This window comes from Falco cherrug, chromosome 4 (assembly GCF_023634085.1).
Source record: "Falco cherrug isolate bFalChe1 chromosome 4, bFalChe1.pri, whole genome shotgun sequence".
Classification (NCBI taxonomy): domain Eukaryota; kingdom Metazoa; phylum Chordata; class Aves; order Falconiformes; family Falconidae; genus Falco; species Falco cherrug.
This window is the reverse complement of record NC_073700.1, coordinates 46187802-46212651: the sequence shown is the minus strand read 5'-3', so window position 1 is coordinate 46212651 and position 24850 is coordinate 46187802. Positions and strand designations below refer to the sequence as shown.

General features: G+C 62.7%; 2 protein-coding genes across 10 annotated transcripts; one reads left to right on the top strand and one right to left on the bottom strand.

The window, feature by feature from the left end:
- Positions 1 to 2928: 2928 nt before the first annotated feature.
- LOC129735811 (collagen alpha-1(I) chain-like) lies at positions 2929 to 6360 on the bottom strand. The gene is made up of 3 exons (XM_055706722.1): positions 6173 to 6360; positions 4704 to 5488; positions 2929 to 3881 (listed from the first exon to the last, which is right to left on the bottom strand). Exons 1-3 carry the CDS (start codon positions 6358 to 6360, stop codon positions 3673 to 3675), a joined length of 1182 nt encoding a protein of 393 aa, XP_055562697.1. The 3' UTR covers positions 2929 to 3672.
- On the top strand, positions 5937 to 24678 carry TLE2 (TLE family member 2, transcriptional corepressor). Of its 9 annotated transcripts, none has more exons than XM_055707584.1 (20): positions 5937 to 6584; positions 6679 to 6764; positions 7226 to 7289; positions 8665 to 8709; positions 10629 to 10691; positions 10887 to 10961; positions 11352 to 11541; positions 13791 to 13855; positions 16979 to 17080; positions 17364 to 17408; positions 18717 to 18857; positions 19959 to 20100; positions 21235 to 21470; positions 21829 to 21905; positions 22265 to 22514; positions 23109 to 23356; positions 23462 to 23609; positions 23692 to 23842; positions 23968 to 24044; positions 24125 to 24678. In XM_055707584.1, the coding sequence occupies exons 1-20, from the start codon at positions 6561 to 6563 to the stop codon at positions 24230 to 24232; spliced, it is 2337 nt and encodes a 778-aa protein (XP_055563559.1). In that variant the 5' UTR covers positions 5937 to 6560; the 3' UTR covers positions 24233 to 24678. The 9 variants fall into 9 exon arrangements, with proteins under 9 accessions (XP_055563559.1, XP_055563557.1, XP_055563561.1 ...); XM_055707582.1 differs by having other exon boundaries at positions 5938 to 6584; positions 11349 to 11541; XM_055707586.1 differs by having other exon boundaries at positions 5939 to 6584; positions 13791 to 13807.
- The last annotated feature ends 172 nt before the right edge of the window (positions 24679 to 24850 follow it).

The window sequence follows — 24850 nt, the reverse complement described above, 5'->3', positions numbered from 1 at the left end:
GAGCCGGGGTGGCTGGGGCAGGGCTCCCAGCACAGGCTTGCAAGGGACTGGGGGGGTCTGCAGAGGAGCACAGCTCTGGTGGTGGTCTCTGACCTCTGGCTGCTGGCTGGGACTCTGCAGGGCTGCCTGGGGGTCTCAGCCCCGGCCCCTGCCAAACCAGGTGTCCTGTGCAGGGCCAGATGCTCCCAGTGCAGCCAGCGCTCTGGGAAGCCACCACAGGGGCAGAGCCAGGGCACAGAGCCCATGGCGAGTGCAGAGCTGCTGCTGTGGGGCAGAGGCTGGCCTGGCCTCAGCACCCTGGGCGACCTGAGCACCAGGCACCCAGCTCCAATGCCTGCTCCGGCACCATGCAGGGGCTCCCGGTCAGGAGGTGGCTGAAACACCGCTGGTGCCTGCAGCATGACCCGGGGTCTCGGCCTCGCTGACACTGAGCAAGCAGGTTTCTGGTGGGAAAGGCCAACACAGCTTCAGGCTGGGGCTGCTGAGATGCGACGGCTGCTAAAACCATCTCTGCTCTGTAAGTGCTGCCGCAGACCCTGCCGGGAGCGCCTGGCTGCGGGGGTGGGGGCTGGGGGTCTTCAAGTGCTTTCACCTCAAGGTCACTGGTTCAAACTCAGCCTGCGGGTAGGGAGCACCGTAAGTGGATGTTATTCCTGATGGATGTGCAAGGGAGGAGGATTGAGGAGAAATTGGTCCGAGGGGTTTTCAGGCTGGTGATTTCAGAGGAACAGACGTCCCTGTTGTTAGAGCTAATTAGCAGCCTCGGTTGGGTGGGCAAGGGGGTCGAACAAACCACGAGGCTGCTGGCTGAGCATCCTTGGCTGCTGTTAGGCTGGGGCCAGGGAGCCACTGCGGACTGGGCTGTGGATCTCTCATTGCTCCCTGCGGGAGATTAACCCACTGTCAAGTACAAAGACAGAGCTTTGGGGGTCTCCGAATCCCCCACACCTCCCAGCAGGTGCTGAGCACACCACTCCTGCTTCTCCCGATGACCCATTCCTGAAGCGTGCTGGCTTCGCACCCAAAACGTTTCTCTGGGAGGTGGCGGGCACCCTGATGTCCCACCTCAGGGCTGAGCGGTGCTACAGCTCCCTGTGCTCCAGACTTGGGCTCAAATCTAACTGCATACAAAAATCTGCAAATTTGACTTATACCAGCAGCATTAAAAAAAAAAAAGGGTTCAAAGTATCTCCCTCATGACTCTCCCAGTAGCTGCAGACCTGAGGAAGTAGCTTCTCTCCTTGCAAGGGGCTGCTCTGCCTTGTAACCTCTCTCCCGACTGGAGCTGCGAGCCCCTCTCCAGCCCTGGCAGAGGCTCCACACTCGGGGGAAGTGGGTGACATGGGACCCCCAAAGCTCTGCTGACCAGGGATGGCTTAAGGCTGGCTCCTGGCCAAGAAACCCCTTCCCTCTGCGTGGGAGAGGTCCTGATACAGGAGTGGGAGAGGGACACAGGCAGACAGGCTAAGAACCAGCTCTCCTGGCACTGGGATCCTTGGAAAAACTTGGCAAAGCCCTGGCTCGTTGAGGGGGGATAGAAAACAACCTGGTGATAGCCACCGTCCCGCTAACCAGAGAGCTGTGGTGGATGGGGAGCCAGCCAAGTCTGGAAGGCAGGGACAGGACCCCTCAGTGCCCCGTGCCCTGAGCACAGAGCAGCTCAGCATTTAGCCCAGGTTTGACATCGACTCCTGCTCGTGGCTGCCAGGGGCTCTGCAAAACTCTGCTGCCTCACACCTCTGCCCCCGCTTCCACCTGCCTGTCACTGGAGGGGCCGTACGATAGCATCTTTCCTCCCTGTTGGCATCCTTCCTCCCCGCTGAGGTGAGCAGGTACCGGTTTTTCACGGGGTGAGGGAGGTTTCCACACCCGTTTGACTCTCACTCCCTCCCCTTCAACCTCTTCCCGTAGGACAGACCCCCACCTCCTCTGTGGCAGCAGCGGGAATCGCCTCCACCACATCCCCCATCCCGCTCCCACCCTCCTCATTTTTCAGCTCAGCTTTGCTTGAAACAATGGCACAGCCTGTGAGCCAGGAATGCTCTGCAGCGTGGTGGAGCAGGGCCTCCTTCCCAATTCATCACTAATGCAGGAACGCCAAGCCCTTCCTGGCTGCAGCGAGCACGAGATAAAAGCTAAAAGAGGCATCAATAATTAAAAACCACTCAGAGCTGGTAAGTGCAAACAGGAGCCAACAGACGGATCGAAGGCAGCACCAGAGAGAGTGTCTCTCAGCTGCCAGGTTGCTCTAAGGGCTCCCACATCTCTTTTGCGGGTGTCCCGCTGGTCCCACCGTGGCGGGGTGTCCCAGGCACGGTGGGAGCATGGCAGCGTGGGGGCTGCGGGAGGCAGCACGTTGGCTCTGCAGCCCATGCATGGCAGGAGAGACCCCCAGCTCCCATGCCTGCTCTGGGAACATGTGGCTTTACAGAGCAGAGGGGCAGCACTGGGGGCCCGGGGATGGGGACCTGTGGGTTGGCCCCAGCAGCGTGGCTCCAGGTGCTGCAGAACCTTGACTTTGAGTACAGCTTTGGCTCAGCTCTTGCTGACTGGCTGCCAGCCCCTTCCCTCAGTTTCCCTTCTCATCTCATGTTCGTTCCAGGACACAGTCCAGCCAGGATAAGGCTCCTGTTTGTGCCAGCTGCTGGTACAAATGCCCAGGGAAATTAACGTTGTCTGAGGGTGCCAGGAACTCAGCTCCACTCTGTTCAAGGCTTCTCATTCAAGTGAGCAAGTGAAAAGCTGAAAATGGGATGGTTTAGAAACATCACGGTCATCTTTGCTCCCTGCTTCCACAGGCCGAGCAAACTGCTTGACTGAGTCCCAGTAGGGAAAATCTGAATCTTCTAAATCTGCTGACCCTGGTTCCCCCCCCTCCCCACCCCATAATGGCCCCGCTGACCCAAAACCCCTGCCTGCAAACCCACCACCACCAGCTGAAAAACCCACCCAGGGCTGAGCTTTGCCCACTTGCTTAAACCCAGCGGGCCCTGAACCCACATGGGCCGAAGAGGCAGGTGAAGGGTACGAGTCTGCAAAGAAGGGGGGACCCCCCCAGAGCAAATGCACCTGCCAAACTGGACATGCAGTGGCTCTGCGCTGTGGGAGCAGGCCCCTTGGATGGAAGCTGGTTGTGTGTGGCTCTTCGCTGCTGACCTGCCTGGCACCTGCATTTGGAAGGGATGGAGCACAGCAGAGGTGAGCAGAGCAGCGAGGAGGGGCACCCCTGAGGGTTTCAGCCCAGCGGCTGGCTGAGAGGCTGTGTGAGCAGGCTTCAGCTGCCCCAAGCACAGCATCTTGGCACCTGGGAGAGACACAATGGTCCCTGCCCTTGGCTGTCCACCATGGAATGCGCTGGGCACGGGAGGCTGCGCAAAGGAGGCATGTGGGGAGAGAAACAACTCTACCCACAGCACTGAGGGGACAGAGCCAGGGCTGCCCTTCCTGGCAAGGGCAGGAGGTTGCGTGGTGCCATGCTCCAGGCCAGCATTTGCGGAGGGAGCCAAAAGCTCCAGCCATCAAGGTAATTCCAGCAGCAGCACCCTGTTTTGCTTGGATCCGGGTTCCAACAGGGCTCCCGAGTGTCCCAGAGTCCAGGCTTGTGTGGTTTCTCCGCTGGTTACAAACAGAAGGGCTGTTTACAGCACTCCCCTCCCGATCCCGGCATGGATTTCAAACGCCCTCGTCTTTTGGGGCTCTTCCAAGCGCTGCCGTAGGGAGAAGCTGGGCCCCTGGCTGAGCATCCTGCAGCGGGCGGCAGCAGCCGGGGCTGAGCCCAGCTTTGGTGGCTGGTCTGAGCCGCGTCCTCTGCCCTGCACCTTGCATCCTTGTGCCTGGAAGGAGGAGTGGGACCAGCTCCTGTTGCTGCTGCATGCTGAGGGCTGTGGGTGCAAAGGGTTAACTGCGGTTATTTTCTCCCTGGCCCAAGCACACGCTGAAGCAAATTAATCTCTGGGTTACAGGCTGTCCTGCTCCAGGGCCCATGTCAATCATTAATGGAGGGTGATGAAGACATGTGTGACATCCATCATTCCGGGACTGCCTGTTCCAGGCTTACCTGTGTCACTCTCTGAGACAGGAGAGCAGAGAAACTGCCTAAGGAAAAGCAGCAATTTTTGGTAAGGAGTTTTGAAAAATGCTGCAAAACATCTTTCTCAGTCTCTCATTCCCTTGAAACACAATCTGAAATGCTTCCAGCTTTTGCAAAAACACTCCTTAAATAAAAAAAAACACAACCTCCCCCAATAAGGCAACAAACCAAAAATAAATTCTCTAAAACTTTACATTTGGACTAAAAAATGTATATTCATAGGTGTAGATATACAATATACACACACGCATATGCGAAAGGAAGGTTTTTCAAGGGCTTTGGAGCCAAGGTGGCAGGCCAGGGGCCATCCCTCCCTGCAGTGCTGGATCTCCCTGGTGAGCCAGCCACGGCTGGGGGGGGCACAGGGGCTGCAGGGGGACTGCTCAGGGCTGGGGGGCTCTGTCCACTGCCACGGGAAGGCCTTCAGTACCTGCCGGGGCACTGTGGGGAGGGGGGCAGTGGCAACAGGCAGCCCTGGGACAGTGTGGGATGGGGAGAGGAGGGACTTTGGTGCCCACCACCTTGCCCCTGCCCCGGCTGCTGCCAGCATGCGGGAAGTAAATAACACAATTAATAAAAGATTAGGATGAAATGTGAGGCATTAAATATTTACCCTCGTGCCTGGCTGTGCAGTGCACAGGTACAGCTGGGTCCTGCAATATTGAAGGCCTGTTCCCCGCGCTCCCAGCCACAAGTGCAGGGGCTTTGCAGCAGGCTGAGGGGGGAGGGGGGCGAGGAGGGCTGGGGGGGACCGGGGGGGACCGGGGGGGCCCTGGGCGGAGCGGGGGGCTCTCGGGCCAGAGGCTGCCTGGGGCCGGGGGCTGCCCGGGGCCGCTGGGGAGGGAGACGGCGCCGGGAGAGCGGGGGCAGGGCCCGACCTCGTCCCACCGGCAGGACTCAGGGGTCGCGGTGCCGGGGCGACCCCGCTGCCCCGGGCCGGGGTGGGCCCCCAGGCAGCCGCTCTGCTCCCCGCGGAGGGGCCGTCCCGGCGGCGAGCCGTGGTGCTCCCGGTCAGCGGCAGCCGCCGGGAAACTCCGCCGAGGGCCTCGGGCCCCGGGGCCGGCCGGGGCTTTCCCCCCCCTCCCCGCGCTGCCGGCCGGGGCAGCCTCGGGGCCAGCGGGGAGCCCGGCCCGGCCCCGCAGCCCCACGTTACTTTGAGTGGCAGCCGGCGGCGCCGCGAGGCCTTGTGGGCCGCGGAGTCCGCCCGCCCCGGCCGCCCGCGCCGGGAGCGCCAGCAGCACGGGGCCGGGCCCGCCCAGAGTTCCGCACCGCCCCCCCGGGCCCCGCGGGCAGCGGCCGGGCCGGACCGGCCGGGCTCGGGCGGAACAGGCGGGACAGGCCCCGCGGCCCCGGCCCGGCGGCGGACGACAGCTCCCAGCGTGCCCCGCGCCGCCGCCGCTCGCGCCGCCGTGGCCCGTTCAGCTCCTCATTGGCCTTCCCGGCGAGTGGCGTCACGAACCCATGTGGGAACGGCGCAGGGGGATTGGCTGGCGCTCCCGTAGCGGTAGCCAATGGCAGCTGCGAACGCCGCCGGGGCGGTGCAGGGGGCTGGTTAAGGTGGAGCGGGGCGGGGGGGGCTGCTGCGCGCTTTCGGCGGGGCTGCGCGTCCCCGAGGCGCGCCCGGTGCCCCTGGCCGGTATCGCCGGGTGGGCGAGGGACCGGGCCCGCGGGACCCTCTGGCCTGATGCTCCCTGCGGCCCCGCGCCCGGCCCGGCGGTGAGCCGGTGTCCCCGCTCCCCGGCGGTGAGCCCACACCCCGGGGGGTCCCCGGCCCGGCTGCCCCCGTTTGTGGTTTCCGTGCCCCCGCGCTGCCCCGGGTCGGGGGGGGGGGGGGGGGCAGGAGCGGTGACTGCGCTCCCGGGGACACGGGGATGCTCCGGGGGCTGCCGGTGCGGCTCCGCGCCCGGCCCTGGGCCAGGGTCCAACGGAACCGCCGCGCCGCGAGTGGGGCCGGGCCGGGGGCCGCAGGGTGGGGGCAGCGCTGGGGGCGGGTGCCCCCCGCCCGGCGCCGCTCGGCCCCTCCCCGGCCCCCCCTCGGTCTCCGGCATCGCTGGGGCAGCGGGGCCGCCGCCTGCCCGGTGCCCCAAGGCGGCGCGGCGAGGCGGCAGCTCCGGTGCTGCCCGTGGGGGCGTCGGGGCCGCTCCCGTCCGGCGGGGACGCGCCACCTTAAGCGGGCGCCGGCGACCGGGGCGGCGGGGCCGGGCGGCAGCTCCGCCAGCCGGGGACCACCGCGGCCCCGCCGCCGCCTCCCGCCCTGCCCCGGCCCCCATGGGGGGCGAACGGAGACCCCACGGCCGGCGGGCCGCCCGCCCGCCCGACGGCCGCCGCCCCCGCCCCGCCTGAGCCGCCCGGCGCCCCGCCGCCCCCCGCCCCCGCGCCGCCCCCAACGCCCTCCCGCTGCCGCCGTCGAGGCGAGGGACCCCCGCGGAGCCCAGCGGGGGCGGGGGGCGCCGGGGTGCGGGTGCTCACGATGTTTCCGCAGGGACGGCACCCGGTAAGTACCAGGGCGGGCGGGGGGCTCGACGGGACGGGCCGGGCGGGGGCACCGCGGCGGGGCCACAGCCTGCAGCCGGGCCGCCTCTCTCCAGCCCGGGCAGCCCTTCAAGTTCTCGGTCCTGGAGATCTGCGATCGCATCAAGGAGGAATTCCAGTTCCTGCAGGCGCAGTACCACAGGTGCGGGGCGGGGGGCTCGGGGGGCTCGGGGCTCGGGGGGTGGGGGGTCCGGGGAAGGGGCATCCCGGGGAGCCCAGGCACGGCGGGGGACACGGGCGCTGAACCGGGGCAGGGGAGACTGGAGAAAGGGGTCCCCGGGAGGGGGGTGTGGGCTGAGGCGGAGCGTGAAGGTGAGAATCGGGGTGTCAGGTCTCGAGTGGGGGTCCCAAGGGGAGACCACCCCCCCCTTGTTTCCTCCAGCTGAGCTGCGGACGGGGCGACGCGGAGGGGACGGCAGCAGGGCGGGGGGGGGGGGCGGGTGCGCCGTGGGGAGCGGGGCCGGGGGGGGGGGCAGCACGAGTCCCCCGGGGTCCACTTAAGGGTGGGTGCGGGACCCTCCCGCGGCGCCGGGGATTTGGGGGGAGGAGGGATGGGGCAAGGGGTGGGGGTCCCTCAGTGAAACCCGCGGCCCCTCTTCGCAGCCTGAAGCTGGAATGTGAGAAGCTGGTGAGCGAGAAGACAGAGATGCAGAGACATTATGTCATGGTGAGCCCCCCCTGCCCTGTCCCCCTGCCCTGTCCGACCCTCCCCCCACCCTCCCCCCGAGTGCCACCCGCCGCTGAGGTCCTGGGCGCTGGGCTCTGCTCAGAGGGGCCGGGGGGCTCCCCGAGCCCCCCCACCCTGCGGGGTGGGGGTTGGGGGGCTGCCTGGCCCGGCTGCTGGGCTGGGGGTGTGTGAGTTAGGAAGGGGTTAATGGTTATTCCTAGCAACGCTGGCTCTTCTGCCGCTGTCTGCTGCCACTCGGTGCTGCTTGAGCCCAGGAATCCTGCCATAGGTTTTGTCTCTTTTCTTTTCTTTTTTTTTTTTTTTTATTATTTTCCCTTTTTCCATTTGGCTTTTTAAGAGCTCTGTCCCCTCCTCCCTGTCTCTCTCCCAGGGGAGGGGGTGTCTTGGAAGTGACACCCCAAGGCTGGTGTTTTGGGGAGGAGGGGAAGCCGCCTTCAGAATGAGCAGGGCAGGACCCCTCTGTGGTTACCCGTGGGGGGCTAACAGCCCCTGACACCCCACCCCCCACCCCCGCAAGCCCACCCTTCTGCTGGCAGCCCTTGCAGGGGGGTGGCCCCTGGAAGGAAGGGGAAGAGGATGGGAATTGCAGAGCCGGAGCAGCATCCCCCTCTCCTTCAGCATCTGATGTTACCAGCCCCTCTAGGGAAACAGGGACCCCAAGTTTCACCATCCAGAAGGCAAATGGATCCAACTTGGGCAGCCCCCGTGCCCTGGGTGATGCCAGCCCTGGCGGTGAGGCTGGGGGTGTCCTCAGCTTTATTGGCGTCGCAGGGCACGGTCCTGTCACCCCACAGCTGGGGTCCCTTCCCACATCCTGGAGGCTCAGGGATTCCCAGAGGTGGGCTGCCGCCTTTGAAGGGGGCTTCGCTGGCAGAAGGCCAGTCCTTTGGTCCTCCCCTTCTCCCCATCCTCAGGGGCATGAGGATGGGGTCTGCTGCTGTCACCGCTACCAGTGAAAGGTGTCACCTGGTGTCATCTTGGCTTTTGCACCGGCACGTGACTGGATGGATGGGCAGCTGCATCGGGGCGTGGGTCTGGGGTCAGAGGGGGGAGGGACAGGCCTGGCCAGGAGGGGATGTGGGGGGCAGTGGGGCTGCATAAGCGAATGCAGAAATGGCAGTATAATCATCACGGGTGCTAAATGGTCCACGTGGTGGGCGCTCCCTGCCTTGTCCAAGCTCATGGCACAGGTGTGAGCTGTTTCTCCTGGGCTGGGGGAGCGAGGACCCTCAGCAGCAGCGGTGGGGTTCGGTGGGGGGCAGTGGGGTGGGCTGGCTGCCGAGCCCCTGCCTGCTGCCGGCCGTTTGCTCTGGGCAGCTCCTAACGCCGCTGTGTTGTGATTTTTTGCTCTCAGTACTATGAGATGTCCTACGGGCTGAACATCGAAATGCACAAGCAGGTAAGTGAGGAGGGGTCCGCGCCAGCAGCGGGGGATGGTGGCAAGAGGCCGAGGACGGAGACTTTGTTGGAAAACGATCTCCCTTGTCTCCGTGTGGGTGTAATGGCCTGGGTAGACGTGGCAGTGCAAGGGGCGAGGGGCTGCCCTGTGGAGGGGCTCGGTGGGTGTCGGGGTGTGCGCTGCTGGGTTCTGGTGGGTGCCTTGGGACAGGGCATCCCCTGGCACTGCGGAGCACCTCGGGGAGCCTGGCCCTGCGCACCCACCTCCCCTGGTTCCCTGAGGCCCAGGGCAGGAGGGAGTGTGGAGGAAACAGCAGAACCTGGAGCCCAGAGGCAAATGGTTTGTCTTTTCTTTTTTCTTTTCTTTTCTTTTCTTTTCTTTTTTCTTAATCCCCTTTTCCTTTCCTGAAGCCAGAGGAGTGTTTTCACCCTTCCCTGGCTCCCCTTTTGTTCCAGTGTTAATTTGCTTTCCCTCTTCAGATTTATCAATCTAGTCATCGCGGGCTCTCTGCCAGGGAAATTAGTTTGGACCAATGCCTGACAAAGTGGCAAGTCAACTGCCATATTCCTCCAGCTGGCTCAGCCCCTCCGAGTTTGCTCCTTTTGTTAGCAGGGAGAGTCGTAGAGCCCGCGAGCACATTCCTGCCATCCCCATATGCTGGGACCCCGGGTGGGACTGGGACCCCAGGGTGGCCTGAGCCATGCGGGGCTGGGGACTCTGCCTGCAAGGTGACACAGGTGATGGCCAAGCATGGAGGAGGGGGAGCCCTGGCTCAGCCAAGTCCAGCTCCCAGCTCTACAAGGGCAGGAGAGGTCTGGAGGAGGGGGCGTCTCTGCCTCCCGGGGTCCCGTGGTGGGTGTCAGGGCTGGGACCAGTGGGTGACCAGGCTACTGGTGGGCACCGGTGTGCTCCCGGGCGCGGGCAGCCTTTGAGTGCAGCAGGTGAACGTTCCCTTTGTTCATTGCCGGCTCTGTGCGGGGGCGGTTTGACCTCTCCGCAAGGCTGTCGGGGATTGTCGGAAATCTGAGATGAGAAAACACTTCAGAGCCACCAACCTCTCCGCCAGTGCCAGGGTGGGTGTGCAATGGGGGGCAGGGAGGGGCTTGGCAAGTTTTCCGAGGCACAGGCTTGCTTGTGGAGAGGCTGGGATGGAAGCCACAGCCCCTTCCCTTGGGAAATGCCGCTTACCCCCACCGTGTGTAACCGCAGGCTGAGGAGAGGATGTGCCAGGTCCTCTGCCTTCCCTCGTTGCCGCTTGCTGGGCAGGAACAGGAGTGCTTGGTGCCTCTGCTCCCCTCCGGAGAGCTGCCGGCTCCGGGGGGCTTCAGCGGGGGGGGAGCTGGGGCCCTTGCTCCAGCCAGGGCAAGCTCCGTGCCTTGCAGGGCTTTACCGGGGCGCTGCAGCGAGGGGCTGAATTTTTTTGTGTGAATTTTGCCTTCCCTTTGGCCTGGAGTCTTGATGTTCGGAGAGAGAGCACGCGGCACGCTGGTGGCCGGCTGCCAGCGCCTGCGGCTGGGCTCTCCATCCCTGCCAGCCTGCCCGCTGGCTGCGAGAGCGGCAGCCCGCAAAGCCGAGATGGGTTTGGGCTGAGCAAAGCCAGCTGGGCTGCGAAAGGACTGACAGCTCAGCGCTCCGCTTGGCCTGGAGCCACGCAGGGATTTAGGAATCGGATTCCCTCCCATGTGCTTATGGGGGGGGGGGGGAGCGGGGGACCTGACAGCCTGGGAGGGTCCCGCAGCCCTGGGCAGGGTCTTCCCTTGGCAGCAGCTTGGGAAATCCCAGTGGGGACGAGGAGGCAGCAGGATTAAAGCTGAGCTGGGGTGTGGGTGGGGAGGATGCTTGGCTGCCCTCCCTGCTGGAGGGGATGGGACAGGGCTCGGAGCCCTCCCATCCATGGTGATACCTGCTTCTTCTTCCAGGCAGAGATTGTCAAGAGGCTGAGTGCCATCTGCACGCAGATCGTGCCCTTCCTGACACAGGAGGTAAGGGGGAGGCAGGGGATGTGCACGGAGCTGCTCAGGCTCCTCTATGGCTCTCAGGAAGGCGTGAACCCGAGTCCAGCCCAAATGATGGGGTGTTCGGGGGTAGGGGGAAAACTTCCAGCTGGGGTGGCTCTGGGCTGCGTGGTCCCTGTGGGCAGGAGCGCAGTGTGACCTCCCAGTGCTCTTCCCTCCCAGCACCAGCAGCAGGTCCTGCAGGCTGTGGAGCGTGCCAAGCAGGTGACCATGGGCGAGCTGAACAGCATCGTCGGGGTGAGTTGTGCTGTCTGGCCGAGGGTGAAGGCTCTTTCCTGCTCGGAGGCTCGGAGGGCACGGTGATGGGCACGGTGACGAGGGAAGCCAGGGTCTGTGCCACTTCACTAAGCCCAGGGCTGGTCCCCTGCGGGGAGAGGGCTCGATAGCCTCTGGGGTCCTCGCTGAGCAGAGCAGGGCAGAGTTGGGATCAGGTCCGCAGCGGGGTGGTCCTCGAGGTGCCGTGGGTGGAAGGGGCAGGTGATGTGACCCGGGCAGCTTCGCTCCCCTCCTTGTCCTCATCCCATTGCGCTTCGCATTGCAGCTCAGGCGGGGAGCTGAGGGGTGCCGGGCATGGCTGCGGCGCTCTCCTCCCGCAGAGAGGACCATTTGCTTTTTCTCTTTCAGCAGCAGCAGCTTCAGCACCTCTCCCACCACGCATCCCCCATCCCGCTGACACCCCACCCCTCCAGCATGCAGCCTTCTAGCCTGAGTGGGGCTGGTGGCACCTCGGGGCTCCTGGCACTCTCAGGGGCATTGATGGCGCAGTCCCAGCTGGCCGCCAAGGAGGACAGAGTGGCCCAGGATGGGGAGAACAGAGGTAAGGGGAAGCACAGCTGGATTAACCCTTGGAAGGCTGGCTGAGTCGGTGCTGGGCAGATGCCCCAGGGGTGCACGGGCAGTGCTGGGAGGGATCCTGCCGCCTGCTCTGCCTGTTTCCAGGGCTCTTCGATGCCTGGCAGCTGCTCCACAGGGCTGGGGGGAGCAGCAAGCACTGTGAATGACAGATCCAGCTAATTAAATGTCTGCAGCCCAGGGAGGCTGGCTCTATTTCTGACCAAGGGAACAGCTGCCAAGCAGTGATGGTGTGTGCTGGTGTGGGGGGCAGCTGTGTGTGCGCCCCAGGTGCTGGGCAGCAGAGCTCCGGGCACATGTGTATGCACACATGGGTCTTCCCACTTCCGTGGGTACTTCCAGTGCGTGATGGTCCCCCCTCCACAAGGCACTGGGAGGGCGTGAGGTCCCCATCACAGAGGAACCCTCTCTGTTTACACCAGGGTTTACACCAGGTAAAGATCTGATGCCTGAAGCCCAGGCTTCACGGGAAAATACAAGGGAAGAGTCACAAGCCCCTGGTAGAAACTCTGAGCCATGGGTCTGGGGCAAGGAATTTAGAGAGCAGAGCCTTGTTGCATGTGCAGGTGCCTTGTAAATAGCAGTAATTCCTCATCCTTATGGGTGCCTTATCCTATCAGCATCACAAAGTGCTTTACAAACATCATCAATATTTAATCATCGTTAAATCAGTGCTCTGAATGCTACTGGCAGGTCTGGGCCAAATTAATACCACCACCCGGCTTTGCTGGTGGATTGTTGCTATTGAAGCACTTATGGAGGAGAAGCCGCTCTGAGCTCCAGTCACCTTCTGCAGAGCATCGGGGGGGTTTGCTGAGGGGAGGATTGAGGCAGGGGCAGGGGGCTCTGGGCCGTGGGGCTGCACTAGGGGCTAGAAACAGGCAGAATCCAGCAGCCGTCGCGATGCTCCTCTGCGGACTCCTCTGGGGAAGGTGCTGGCTACTCTTGATTCCCCAGTTTGGGGCCTGGGAACGCTGCTGGGACAGGACCCAGCAGCAACAGCAAAACTGGGCAGTGGCTTGTTGCATTTTCCTAATGATGCAGTTTTGCCTGTAAGATTTCACGGTGGTGAAAATAGCAGCAGGAATCCATCCGTGCCTGCTTTGTGCCCCTGTACACAGGTGTCTGTGGTTTTAATTCTGTCAGTGTTTCTTTAAGGATGGCCTTCCACCCAAGGAGAAAAACAAACTCCAGAAAGAGGATAAAAGCAGGCTGTGCTGTGCCTGCCCTTAACCCTTAGAGACCCGACTAGCCTGTGCTTGCTTCCAGCGGCAGCTCCTGCTGTGCGCAGCCCCCAGCTGCCCCTTGGCAGGGGTATCCAGCCATGGCAGAGGGCACAAAGACACCCAGAATAATCCCTTTTTTTTAAAAAAAAAAAAAAAAAAAAAAAGAAAGTGAAATGCTACATATGGCTTGGGTTAATCCCTGGTGCTCTGCCAGTTAGCCAGAGCTGGTGTGGATCAAGCTGAGCGAGGGCTCAAGTGCTGATGGCATGGCAGGGGACCCCATCCCTTTCCCTCCCCTTTCCCTGGCTTCATGGGGACCATAGCCTTGGAGCAGCTGCCCACATGGAGAATCCCTCATCTGACACCCACCTGCCTCCTTTTGCCAGCAGACTGGGACCAGTTTTTTCTCTCCAAATGCTGATGCAACTGTTAGGAGTGAAAAGCAGCCAGGGAGGGCTGCTAGACCCCAGCCCGTAACGCCACGCTTAGGCTTGCAGCAAGCGCCTGGCACTGCTTCCATCAGCTCAGGGAGCTGGACCCATTTTGGTGTGTGTGCAAAAAAGCCTCGGAGGGTTTCCAAGCAGGGCTTTTTAGCAATGGCTTCCTAAGGGAATAGGATGGGTGTGATTCAGGAGGTCTCAGCTGCCTGGCTGTCCCCTCCTGGCAGCCCTGGACCCGTTGCCACATCCAGGGGAGAGATTCCAAAGCTGGAGTGAATTTTTTGTGAGTGGATAGAGGTTCCCCCCCACATCCCTGAGGAAGGCCAATGTGCTCGCCACCTATTAGACATCAGAGAATTCACGCTGTGGTTGGAAAAAGTGGGAAATTGGGTGTGATTTTTCAGCCCGTGCCCTGCAGCGCCCCCCTCTCCTCTTTGCCGGGGTCCTTGGGGTGCAGCCTCCGCATTAACAGCCTTCTCCTCTCCTTCCCTTTGCCTCGCTGCCGTGGATCCACCTGGATGCCCCTCCTTGCTGCCACCGGGCTCCAGAGCACACCCCGAGCCGGGTAAGTGGTCCTGGTGGTCCTGGCTCTGGCATCTCCAGCGTGTTCCGGGTGGGAGGCAGAGCTGGCTGGGGGTGCTGGGAGGGCTCCCAGGGCCAGCGGTGGGCTTGGTGGTGGGGCAGCTCGGAGCTGGGGCTGGCATTGTGGGCAGGCGCAGGGGCTGCGTCTTGCAGCCAGCTCCCTTGGCAAGCGTTGGCGGTAGGATTTCCAGGAATGTTTTGTTTCCTGACCTTTTCAAAGCAAACAGCCCAGAGGTAGCTGAGCTGTCCTCTGTCTGGTGGCACAGGCGAGGCCAGGCTCCAGCCCAAAGGGAGGCAGCGACAGGGGTCTCGGTATCCGGGGCTGGGTGGGGGTCTCGGGGCTGCCAGGGAGGGGGGGCAGCTCTGCGGGTAGAGCAGGGCCGTGGTGTTCCCTTGTATGCCACAGCCCAGGCACCCTCTCTCCTGCTGGGGGCTTTGGGTCTCCCACTCATTCCTGCCGATGGGTGGGCTCCTTTCCCCCCCTTCCCTCCCCAGCTCGGTGGATCAGGGCAGGGGACGTCTCCCCCTGCCACCAGGAGTCACTTCCAAGGCTGTGCTGGCACACGAGGTGACTGGGGTGATGGGCTCCCAGGACTGGCCTTTCCTGAGTACAGAGGTTGCGAGGGCACAGTGTGGCAAGAGGGTAAGGGCAAGCCATGACGCAGGGGTAGGTGGGGAGAGGGGCTTGGGGGCAGCTCTGCCGTCATCCACAGGGTCCTCGGGAGGCTGGGTCAGGTCTCTGGATTTGAGGAATTTTGGGGTCATCCCTATTTCTCAGCGGAGCCGATTTCCCAAGGGCTAGAAAGAGCCTCTTTCCCAGCCATCCTAAAGGAGGGGGCGGTGACCCACATCCCACTGTGCGTTCCCATCCTTGCTCACCCAGGGCAGAGGGTCCAGCGCTCCTGCTGTTGCCTTGAGCCCCCGGGGTGCGAGCGCACGGGCTCCAGAGCTGCTCCTGCCCCTGAGCTGGCGCCTGCTCCCCTGGCACACGTGTGGTGGTGGCAGTGCCGAAATGCCACCGTGCCTAGGGGGGAACAGAGCTGTGTCTGAGCTCCACAGGGCTGCAGGAGTAAATCCAGCTGTGGGGTGGAGGGTGGGAGCAGCCAAGTGGTGACTGTGGGTGCGTAGGGGTGTAGGGGAGCCCAGGAGCACGTCTGAGCGGAGGGTATAAGATGAAGGGGCTCTGCTTACTGTAACCCTTGTTCCTTTTGCCTTGCTGCCTTGGCTGGGCTGTGTTTGCATCGGGGTTTTGTAGCTGAAGGTTCTGGGCCACCTCAGTTTGGTCTCTGCTGATGCAAAGATCTAAAGGTTGAGGGCTGCTCCCAAAATAACCAGCCCTGCCCTTTTCAAGGAATCTAGGAAACGCTCTGAACAGGTCTCCTTACCTAAGCCTAGTGCTGCCAGCCCCTCTGCAACCCTTGGCTGCGCCTTCCCCCTTTAAGATACCCCCCGCCCCTGGTATTGAGTCCAGGTCTGTGACTGCCTTCCCAGGCTCGGTGGCTGCAGTAAGCCAGGGCTCAGCTCCTGGTACGGGCAGGGGAAAGAAGGGTTAACGAGCCCCTCCACTGGGGAGCAATTGGCATTGATCTTCGTGGGCTTGCAGTCAGGTGGGAGAGGAGGAGGGAGAGATGGTCGCTGTGTTGTGCAGGATGGATCACCGCTGTGGTCCCAGATATACTGGGGTGCCTCCTCCAGAGATCACCCAGGGGACAGGGAGCATCCTTTCTGCTCCTTCCTTGTATGTGTCGAGGCTTTTAATCCTACTGTGCTGGAAACAGGCGTGTGGGAGCCCGGGGATGGGGCATTTTTTCCCCGACACTGGGCTGCAGAGCAGGTCTGGGGAGGTCTGGGAGCCGTGTCCCAGAAACTGCCCCGGCCCAAGCACCCTGGGTGCTGGGGGAGGCAGGGCAGCCCCCTCCAGTAACCAGTGCAGCCCCGTGTTCCTCTGGTTTGCAGGAGAGCTGGGGGGCTGCAGGTGGGCATTGCCTTGTCATCCTCCAAGCAGTGAGCGTGGGGAGGGGGTTTGAGCCCCCCTTGCAGCTGCTGGCAGCATCTGGGGAAGGGGATGTGTGTCCTGCTCAGCCCCATCCTGCTTCCCAGCCCGCTGACTCCTGCAGCAGCAGGGTTAAGGTGAAGTAAACACGGCTCGATGGGGATTTTCCACTCTGACATGCCTCGCTGTCTCCCGAGGGGGTGGACCTACTCTCCAGCTGCCCTGAGGATGCTGAGCGAGCTGAGGATGCTGCCTTGCTCAGCTCGGCCATCCCTTGCTCCGCTCCGGCTCCACAGAGCCCTGTGTGCCAGCGGCAGGGCCAGGGCACGGCTGCGACTCCTCATCCTCATCCATCCCAGCCCACCAGGGGCTGTTGCCCCGCTGCCCAGTTGCCCACCCCTCTGCTCTGGCGAGGAAGGGGAGCCTGTGGCTTTGGGGTTTGGGGCAGGGCTTTGTTCTTGCCCTCTTCCTCCTGCCCTGCAGCCAGGGAGATGCTTTGCTCCACTGAGGCATGATGGGTTGATGGACCAGCCACACTCTCCCGGGTGGGGGGCTTGGCCAGGTTTGAAAGGTGAGGGGTGGGCAGGGGAAGGGGTGAGGGCAGCTCGCTTTGGAGTTGTTCTGGGGCCAAACTGGGAAGGCAGGTGATGGCATGTTGGGGCTGCATGTGGGTGAGGCTCTCGGCACCCTAAAAAGTGCATCTGCCTTCTGCCCACATCAGCAGACTGTGGGCAGCCAACCCCCAGGGATGGTCCCCATCCTGCTTCCCTTCTCTCTGCCCTGTCAGAACTGAACAGGTGAATTTGGGCTGGATCTCGGGGATCACGAGGAAACCTCCTCCCCGGCCTTGCTGAAAGCACCAGGCTAAGCCCCGAGTACATTTGGATCTTCAGGGACTCTTGGCCAGGGGTGCCAGTGGGGGGATGCCACAGGTATCTGTGCAGAGGGGGAGAGTGGTGTCTCCCCCTTTAGCCCTGACCCCTGCTTGGTGGGGAAAGGGGACCCCTGCCCTCCCCGGCTGTGGCACAGGGTGCACAGATGGGTGGCTGGGTGCAGCCAGCGGTACTGGGAGCTCTCGCAGAGAGGGGAGCCGTGGCTGGCAGGGCTTTGTGGGGCGTCTGCTGCCCCACCGGCTCACACGCATCCCTCTCCCCATCTCAGAGTGTTTCTGCTTCCCCTCCCGAGAGCCTGCAGGACGAGGAGCGGGCAGGCGGCGCAGGGCTGAAACGAAAGCGGGAGGAGAAGGACCAGCCTGGGCATTACGTGAGTGCACCAAAGAGCGTGGCTGCAGGAGCTGGGGGTGGCCGGGGGGGTCTGTGCCTGCCCTGGGTGCAAAGGGCTGTGATCCTGCGGAAAGAAACAACGAAGCTCCTCAGGGAGGCCCCTCAGCCATGGGGTTGAGTCGCTGTTGGTCCCCACACGTGATGTGCAGGGGAAAATGGGGTCTCTCTGCTGGCTGGGGTGCTGTGGGGCAGAGCCCAGAGCTTGGTGCAGTCCCCCCCCCCAGCTCCTGGCTGAGCCTTTCTGGGTTTCTCTCCCCTCGCAGGACAGCGATGGGGACAAGAGTGACTACAACCTGGTGGTGGATGAGGTAAGCCCACAGCCCTGAGGGCATGCTGAAGCCTGCAGGGGTATCCAGCTCAAGCTGTAGCCAACAGGTTTAGGACTCTGGTTCCCGAGCTTTGGGGTTCATTTGGGACTCTGGTTCCTGAGCTTTGGGCTTTGTTAGGCTCTGGGTCGTTGCAGCTGGGCAGGAGCAGCCAGCCAGGACACGAGCCAGCCCCGCTCTGACGTGTTCACGCCAGCCAAGGCTGATTTCGATTTGCAGTGCTCCGGGTGGAAGGCTGTGCCAGCCAGGGCTGAGCTCCAGCTCATAGACTTGGCTCCACTTCACAATCCCATTTCAGCCCCTCTCCTCCAGCATCCCTTATGGGGAGGCTGATAAGCTGTGACGAAAGCCCCGGGATGCTGGGCTTGCTGCTGGCAGGTCCTGCTCGTGGAGGAGCAGGCAGGGATGCTGTGCTGCCTTTGGCAGGAGAGCTCGCAGCATCCCCAGCCCTGCCAGCCCCTGTCTGGGGGTCTCCTACAGGGCCTGGCTTCAGGGCAGCCTTGATCTCTGCACGCTGAGCCCTGTCCTGTCTCAGGGCAGGGGTTACACTGAATTTCAGTCTTTTGCAACTAAACCACCAGGCGCTTCTGTTACGACCTTCCCTGACCACCAAGGCAGATGCAGCGGTACTATGTGCCAGCCCCAGCTGTTCTTGGCAGAGATGATGTTTTTGGGGACATCCCTTTTCCTCCCCTGGAAGACTGGAGGGAGGGACAACACACGTGATTTTTTTATTTATTTTTTCCCCCTCTGCCACATCCCAAGAAAATACAAGCCCTGAAAGGAACATCAGCAGGGATTTCTGCAGAAAACGACACTTACCAAAATTGCTCGTCGGTGTAATTGTGGTGATAAAAATCACAGCCCTAATTGAATGGTTATAGGAGTGCAAGAGCTGATGGATGGCCTTGCCTCTGAAAAGCTGTCGAGGGGCTGCCAAGAGACCCTTTTGCACTTCCTTGGGTGTGCTGGTCACCATCCCCGGCTGCTGGCATCCTCTGAATTTGCTGTCGCCTCTAATTTTGTTTGAAGAGAAAAATCAAGGAGGTTTCTCGTTGAGGGGACTGTGGAGCAGAGCTGAGGCTTCCAAGCGGATGCTCCTTGTTAATGCTGCACAGTGGGCGGCAGGATGAGCAGCTCACCCGGTGGGCAGCGGGGAGTAGGTGGGACCCTGATGGTCCCTGCTGGGCTCCGAACCCAGGGGTGGCTCTCCAGGACTCCTGTTTTCCCTGCCCTCCTGTGCAGAGGGACTGAGGTTCCCCGCTCCCTGGAGACCTCTTCTTCCCCCAGGACCCCCCCTCGGAGCCTGGCAGCCCTGGCCGTACCCCCAGCAGCCGGCTGCTGCTAGCCCGCCGGGAGATGCCCGGGAGCCCTGCCTCCATCGCCTCCAGCCGCAGCACAACACCCCTCAAGCCGAAGGACCAGAGCCTGGTAGGGAGGGATGTGGGCAGCGGGGGCCGCGGGTGGGCAGCAGGGCCATGGCCCTGGGTTTCTCTGTGGCCCCTCTGCCGCAGCCCAAAGGCGGGCGGGCGAGGAGATGCTGCTGGTGCTGAGTGGTCCCCACCACCGACCCCCACAGCGCTGGGGGCAGCGGTCTGTGCCCTTGGAGGGCAGTTAATCGTCTGCTAGGCAGAGCCCTGGCTCTGCAGGTACTTTCCATCCGGCTGCCTGCAGGATTCCCCAGAGCTGCTCATAGCAATCGATTTTTTTTTTTTATTTTTTTTTTCCCCCTTTTTTTTTTTTTTTTTCTCCTTCCTCCTTGCCAAGCACCAGCCTAATGCTCAGATTAAAACATCAGCGTGTGGGAAGGGGGGAGGGATGTTTCTGCCACTCGTCAGCCCTCCCAGGCACCGCAGGGACCCGAGCGCTGCATCCCTGCCATCCCGGGGTCAGGAGCCAGCTGGGGGCCGTGGGGAGCAGCGAGCAGCTCCCCGGCACAATCGGATTAGAGCAGACAAAGCGCCCTGAGCAATCTGCCAGCGCAGCACGTAGCTTTTCTCTGTTATTAATTTTTTTTTTTCTTTGCTGGTGTCGACAAAATCCCCAGGCAGAAAAAGAGGAAGAAATAGGAGAGGCAAGAAAAAAAAAGAAAGGGATGACATAGCTGTGGGGATGGGAGAGGCTGGTTCGTCTCAGGCATCCTCCTGGTCCTGCTCCACACAGGCTGAGGATGGGGGTGCCCCCACACGGGGGGGGTTGCAGGAGGGAGCAGCCTCCGTGGGGTCTTGCGGGGTGCTGTAGGGGCTCAGGATTGTGGCCGTTTGGGGTGACGTGGAGCTTGCGTCAGGCGCTTGCGCCCAAGGAGGAGAGTGGGGACGTGGGGCTCCTTCCCCGCTGGGAGAAGGGTGCGAGGGGTGAAGGAGGCAAGGAGAGGGGATCGGGCCCAGGATGGCCGGGTCCCTGTCCCAGCTCTGTCTGGGAGCAGTGCTCTCAGCGCCCCCCCGCCCTCCTGCATGGTCCGAGGCTGTTAGCAGGCACATGGTGCTGGGCAGCACTCCCGCTGCTGAGGCTGCTCTTCCCTCTGCTCCGCAGACCGACCCTCCAGCCAGCGCTCCCACCTCCAAGCCCTCCTCTTCCTCACCGCCCTGCGACTCCCTGACACCCGGCCCCGGGCCCAGCTCGGCCACCCTGCTCCAGCAGCCCCCCACCAAGGCGCCCGCCACCAACACCATCAGTGAGTGTCCGGGGACAGCGGGGGGGTGTCACGCTCTGCTGGGGACGGTGCTGGGGGGCTGGGGCAAGGAAGGGGAGGCAGGCTGCCCTGTCCCATCAGCAGAGCTGGGGGGCCGTTCTGCTCCATGCAATCAAACAACCACAGCCAATGTATGCACCTACATGCAATTATCGTGTACCCGACTGCCGATGCTTTCCTGATAGGCTCAGACCCACTGGAGGTGTGTCGGTGTGCAGAGCCCTTGGCTGGAGGTGTTCGGGGTGGGGGGCAGGTGTTTTGCCTGGAGATCCCCATTTGTCTCTGACGAGTTATCATTTTGGTGCTGCAGCTTCAGGGCTTGGCTGCAGGCGTAGGATGGCTGGCTGAGTGCCGCTGCTGGCACATTGGGGATGTGGGAAGCCAGGACGTGGTCAGTCTCATCAGCTGAGGATCTCTGTAGGGGTGAGGGGCTACGTGTGCTGGGGGCTGCAGAGACCCTGGGTGACATCCAGCTGACCCAGGAGCCCCTGTCAATGGCTGCTGGCTTCTGAAAGCACAAGGGAGGGGGATGAGGGCTCGGTAGTGGCTTCTGCGGTGGCTGGTGGTGAACTGGTCGCACCCTTTTTCCTGCCTGTTTCCTTGAGGACATTTAGGGAAGCCTTGGGAAGGGACCCCTGGAACAGCTTGGCTACTGTCTAGCCAAAGGGACCAGAAGGTGATGGGAGGAGGACCGTTAGCCCAAGGGAGAAATAGAGCCAGGACTGGAGATATTAAGCCCATGTCTGGGCTAGAAAATGACAGCGCTTTAGCAAAAATTGAATTGGAATTGATTTCAATAAACCATTGAGACCCTGGAGGTAGAGCTGCTTAGCCACCAACTGCAGGTGCCTTGGGCTGGCCAAGGCTGCCAGGGCACTGGCAGTGGAGACAAGGGTTGCTGGGGGTTAGCACCTGGTCCATGTTGCATCCTTTGGAAGGATAGAGCCATCTGATCTCCCGTGCTGCGTCTGCATCCCCGTCTGTGACTCGTGGGACTCAGGGGCTGCCCCTCTCCTTTGGTCTTTGGCTCCCAGTCCATCACCTGCCTGTCCTCCTCCCGATCCACTGGGGCCAGGGCAGAGATGACGCTGCCTCTCACTGCCTGGCTTCTGCCAGGTGCCCTTCTCCCTTGGGTGCTGCTCGCTCACACCAGCCGGCCAGGGGCCAGCGAGTGGGTCTCTCCTTGCGCAGCTCTCCGCAGCCCGCTGAGCATGTCCAGCCCCTACACGTCCTCCTTCGGGATGGTGCCTCACGCTACCCTCAACGGGGACCTCCAGCCCCCCAGCATGTACATGGGCATCCACCTCTCACCGCAGGTCAGCAGCGCCGTGATGTACGGCCAGTCCCCCATGGTAAGTCCCCCAGTCTGCTGGCACGCGTTGGCTCTGCTGCTGTCCCCTGCTGCCCTGGGCACACGCTGCCCCTGACGTGCGATGGGCTGGAGTCGGGGGGCGCAGCCACAGGAAAGGCTCCCTTTCGGAGGGGTGCGGGGTGCAAGGCTGCAGCGTGCTTGGAAACCCCCCCTCCCCAGTCCCACTGGTGTGCTGCTGGGTCTGTGGGAGCCTGTTGTGGGGTTTGTCACTTGTGTGTGGAGGAAATAGCCAGCAGGGACCTTGCCCAGAGCTGGGCTGCTGTGGTACGTGGGGAAAGGCAAGAGCCCCCCTGTGGTGTCCCCTCCTTTGCTGGTCACAGGCTTTTTGCTTTGTGCAGGTGGCTTTTGAGTCGCACCCTCACCTGAGGGCTTCGACCATCTCTTCTTCGCTCTCAACCATCCCCGGAGGGAAACCGTAAGCGTGGCCACAGATGTGGGGCTGCAGGAGGGTGGGCAGCAGGGGGCCAAGCTGGGCAGCACAGGGTGGGCACGGGGGGGGATGGGGGATCTTTCTTCTCCAGGGCTTATTTCTACACCCCTCAGGTGTAGGGCAGAGCGAGGCCTGGCTGGTGTTTCTCTCCACTTCTGAGTCCAACGCTGTCGTTTCATTCCGGGCAGCTGGTGATAACAAGGAGCTGATTAATTATATCCCTCATTAGCCAGAGCGCACCGGACACCTTCCACCTGGCTCAAGTGTGGCTAATGGGAGAGGTCAGCTCCTGCACTCGGGCATCATGCCGGGATCCTTCAGTCCTTTCTTCTGCTCCCTCCCAGCGCCTACTCCTTCCACGTCAGCGCTGACGGGCAGATGCAGCCAGTGCCTTTCCCACCCGATGCCCTCATCGGCTCTGGCATTCCCCGCCACGCGCGGCAGCTGCACACCCTGACCCACGGCGAGGTGGTCTGCGCCGTCACCATCAGCAACTCCACGCGACACGTCTACACCGGGGGCAAGGGCTGCGTGAAGGTGTGGGACGTGGGGCAGCCGGGCACCAAGACGGCCGTGGCTCAGCTGGACTGCTTGGTAAGGAGAAGGAACAGTGGGTTTGTTTTGTGGGAGCTGGGAAGGGGAATCCGCCCCTGTTACAGTGGAAGTTCTTTCATGTCTGCAGTGAGAACGGGAGATCTGTTTCCCATACCCTCCACGAACCGATCACTACTGCTTCCCTCACCCCCTTCCCTGGAATCTCAATTCAGAACTGCAACAACTGCAGCTGAAATTGAGGAGTGGGGGAAAATGGTTTAGTGCTTGGAGCTGTGGGCTGGTGGGGTGGCCTCCCAGCTGCCCCAGGTCTCCTCCAGGACCGGCCGTGCCTGTTGAGCAGGGACACGGGGGTGAGGGTGTCCCCGAGGCTGGTCTTAGGGCAGTGACAAACTGAGGGTCTCCTGTGCGGGCTGGCTGGGGCGACCGCTCTGGGCCTGGGATGGGGTGGGGGGCACAGCCCCCTCTGCCCCAGCCCTGCTGTCCTGGGTGGGGGGAGAGCTGGGGGGTCTGCCCAGTGCTGCTGCCCCTGCCCGCAGGATGAGCTGGTGGCCCTGGGGTGACCAGGCGGTCTAGGGTGGGTGCAGAGGGGCTGGAGGTGAAGGGGTTAACGGGGTCCTCTCTCCTGCACCCCAGAACCGAGACAACTACATCCGCTCCTGCAAGCTGCTGCCCGATGGCCGGAGCCTGATCGTGGGGGGGGAGGCCAGCACCCTCTCCATCTGGGACCTGGCGGCCCCCACGCCCCGCATCAAGGCCGAGCTCACCTCCTCCGCCCCCGCCTGCTACGCCCTGGCCATCAGCCCCGACGCCAAAGTCTGCTTCTCCTGCTGCAGCGACGGCAACATCGTGGTGTGGGACCTGCAGAACCAGACCATGGTGAGGTGAGCTGGGGGCTGGTGGCAGGGCGGGAACCTGGGGGGGGGGGGGGCTGGCATTTTGGGTGCTGACAGCCGTGCCCCCTCCCTCTCCATCCCCCTCTCCCCCAGGCAGTTTCAGGGCCACACAGACGGTGCCAGCTGCATCGACATCTCCAACGATGGCACCAAGCTGTGGACGGGGGGGCTGGACAACACGGTGCGGTGCTGGGACCTGCGGGAGGGGTGTCAGCTGCAGCAGCACGACTTCAGCTCCCAGGTAGGGGCTGGGGTCCACGGGGTGCCCCACGGGGCCGGCTGGGACCTGACCCCCTGGGGCTGACCCCCACGTCTCCCCCCAGATCTTCTCCCTGGGTTACTGCCCGACGGGAGAGTGGCTGGCGGTGGGGATGGAGAGCAGCAACGTGGAGATCCTGCACGTCACCAAACCGGACAAGTACCAGCTGCACCTCCACGAGAGCTGCGTCCTCTCCCTCAAATTCGCCTCCTGCGGTAGGTGAACGCCACGGTTCTGCCTGGGCTGGGGGCAGCCTGGCGGCTCATCTTTGTGTCCCCCACCCTGCTCAGCTCCCCTGAACCGAGTCCCCAGTGCTGACCCCCTGTGTCTCCTGCCCCAGGGAAGTGGTTCGTGAGCACGGGGAAGGACAACCTGCTCAACGCCTGGCGGACGCCCTACGGAGCCAGCATCTTCCAGGTGCCGGGGGCATTTGGACAGGGGGGTGATGGTGGCTTCATCCACCAGTGCCGTCCTCACCGCCCGCCTCTCACGTTCAGTCTAAAGAGTCCTCGTCGGTGCTGAGCTGTGACATCTCCATCAATGACAAATTCATCGTTACGGGCTCTGGTGACAAGAAGGCCACAGTGTACGAGGTGGTGTACTGAGGCCCTAGCCGTCCCCGTCCCTCCTCCATCAGGGAAGGACACCCAAGGCTCCTGGAGCTGGACCAGCCCCCCCCCCCCACAGCCCTCCTCTCCCTCCTGCTCTCCTTCCAGCTGTCAAAACAACCCTGGGCCACCGGTTCCTGCCCGACACGGGGCAGAGGTGAAGGGGAGAGCAGGGGGGGTGTTTGCTGTGGACAGCCCCCACCCCCGCCCCCCACCCCCAGCCCTGGGCAGGGGCTGCTCTGGGCTCCGACCACCTGCCCGGCAAGGCTGGAGGGGTGCTGGGGGGCAACGCAAGGCCAAGAGCGCCTGAGATGTTGTCCCTCCTGAAATCCTGCTACTGATGTAATAGCGCCCATTTTCTGCTGAAAAACAGCTGTAAATTATCAGTAAAGAAATGTATTTAACTGTGCTTTCAATTCTTACTAATAAAAAGGAACAAACGAGGGGCTGGTTTGGTGGTGGACCAATGGAAACCCAGCCCTGGGGAGCTGCTCCCCAGCTCCAGTTCCCCTGGGATGGGGGGAGCTGGGGCTCAGCCCACTCTGGTGGTGGCAGTTGGGGTGTAGAGCCCAGCGGTGGGGGGGACAGAACCCATCCTGCACCCCTGGGGTCCAC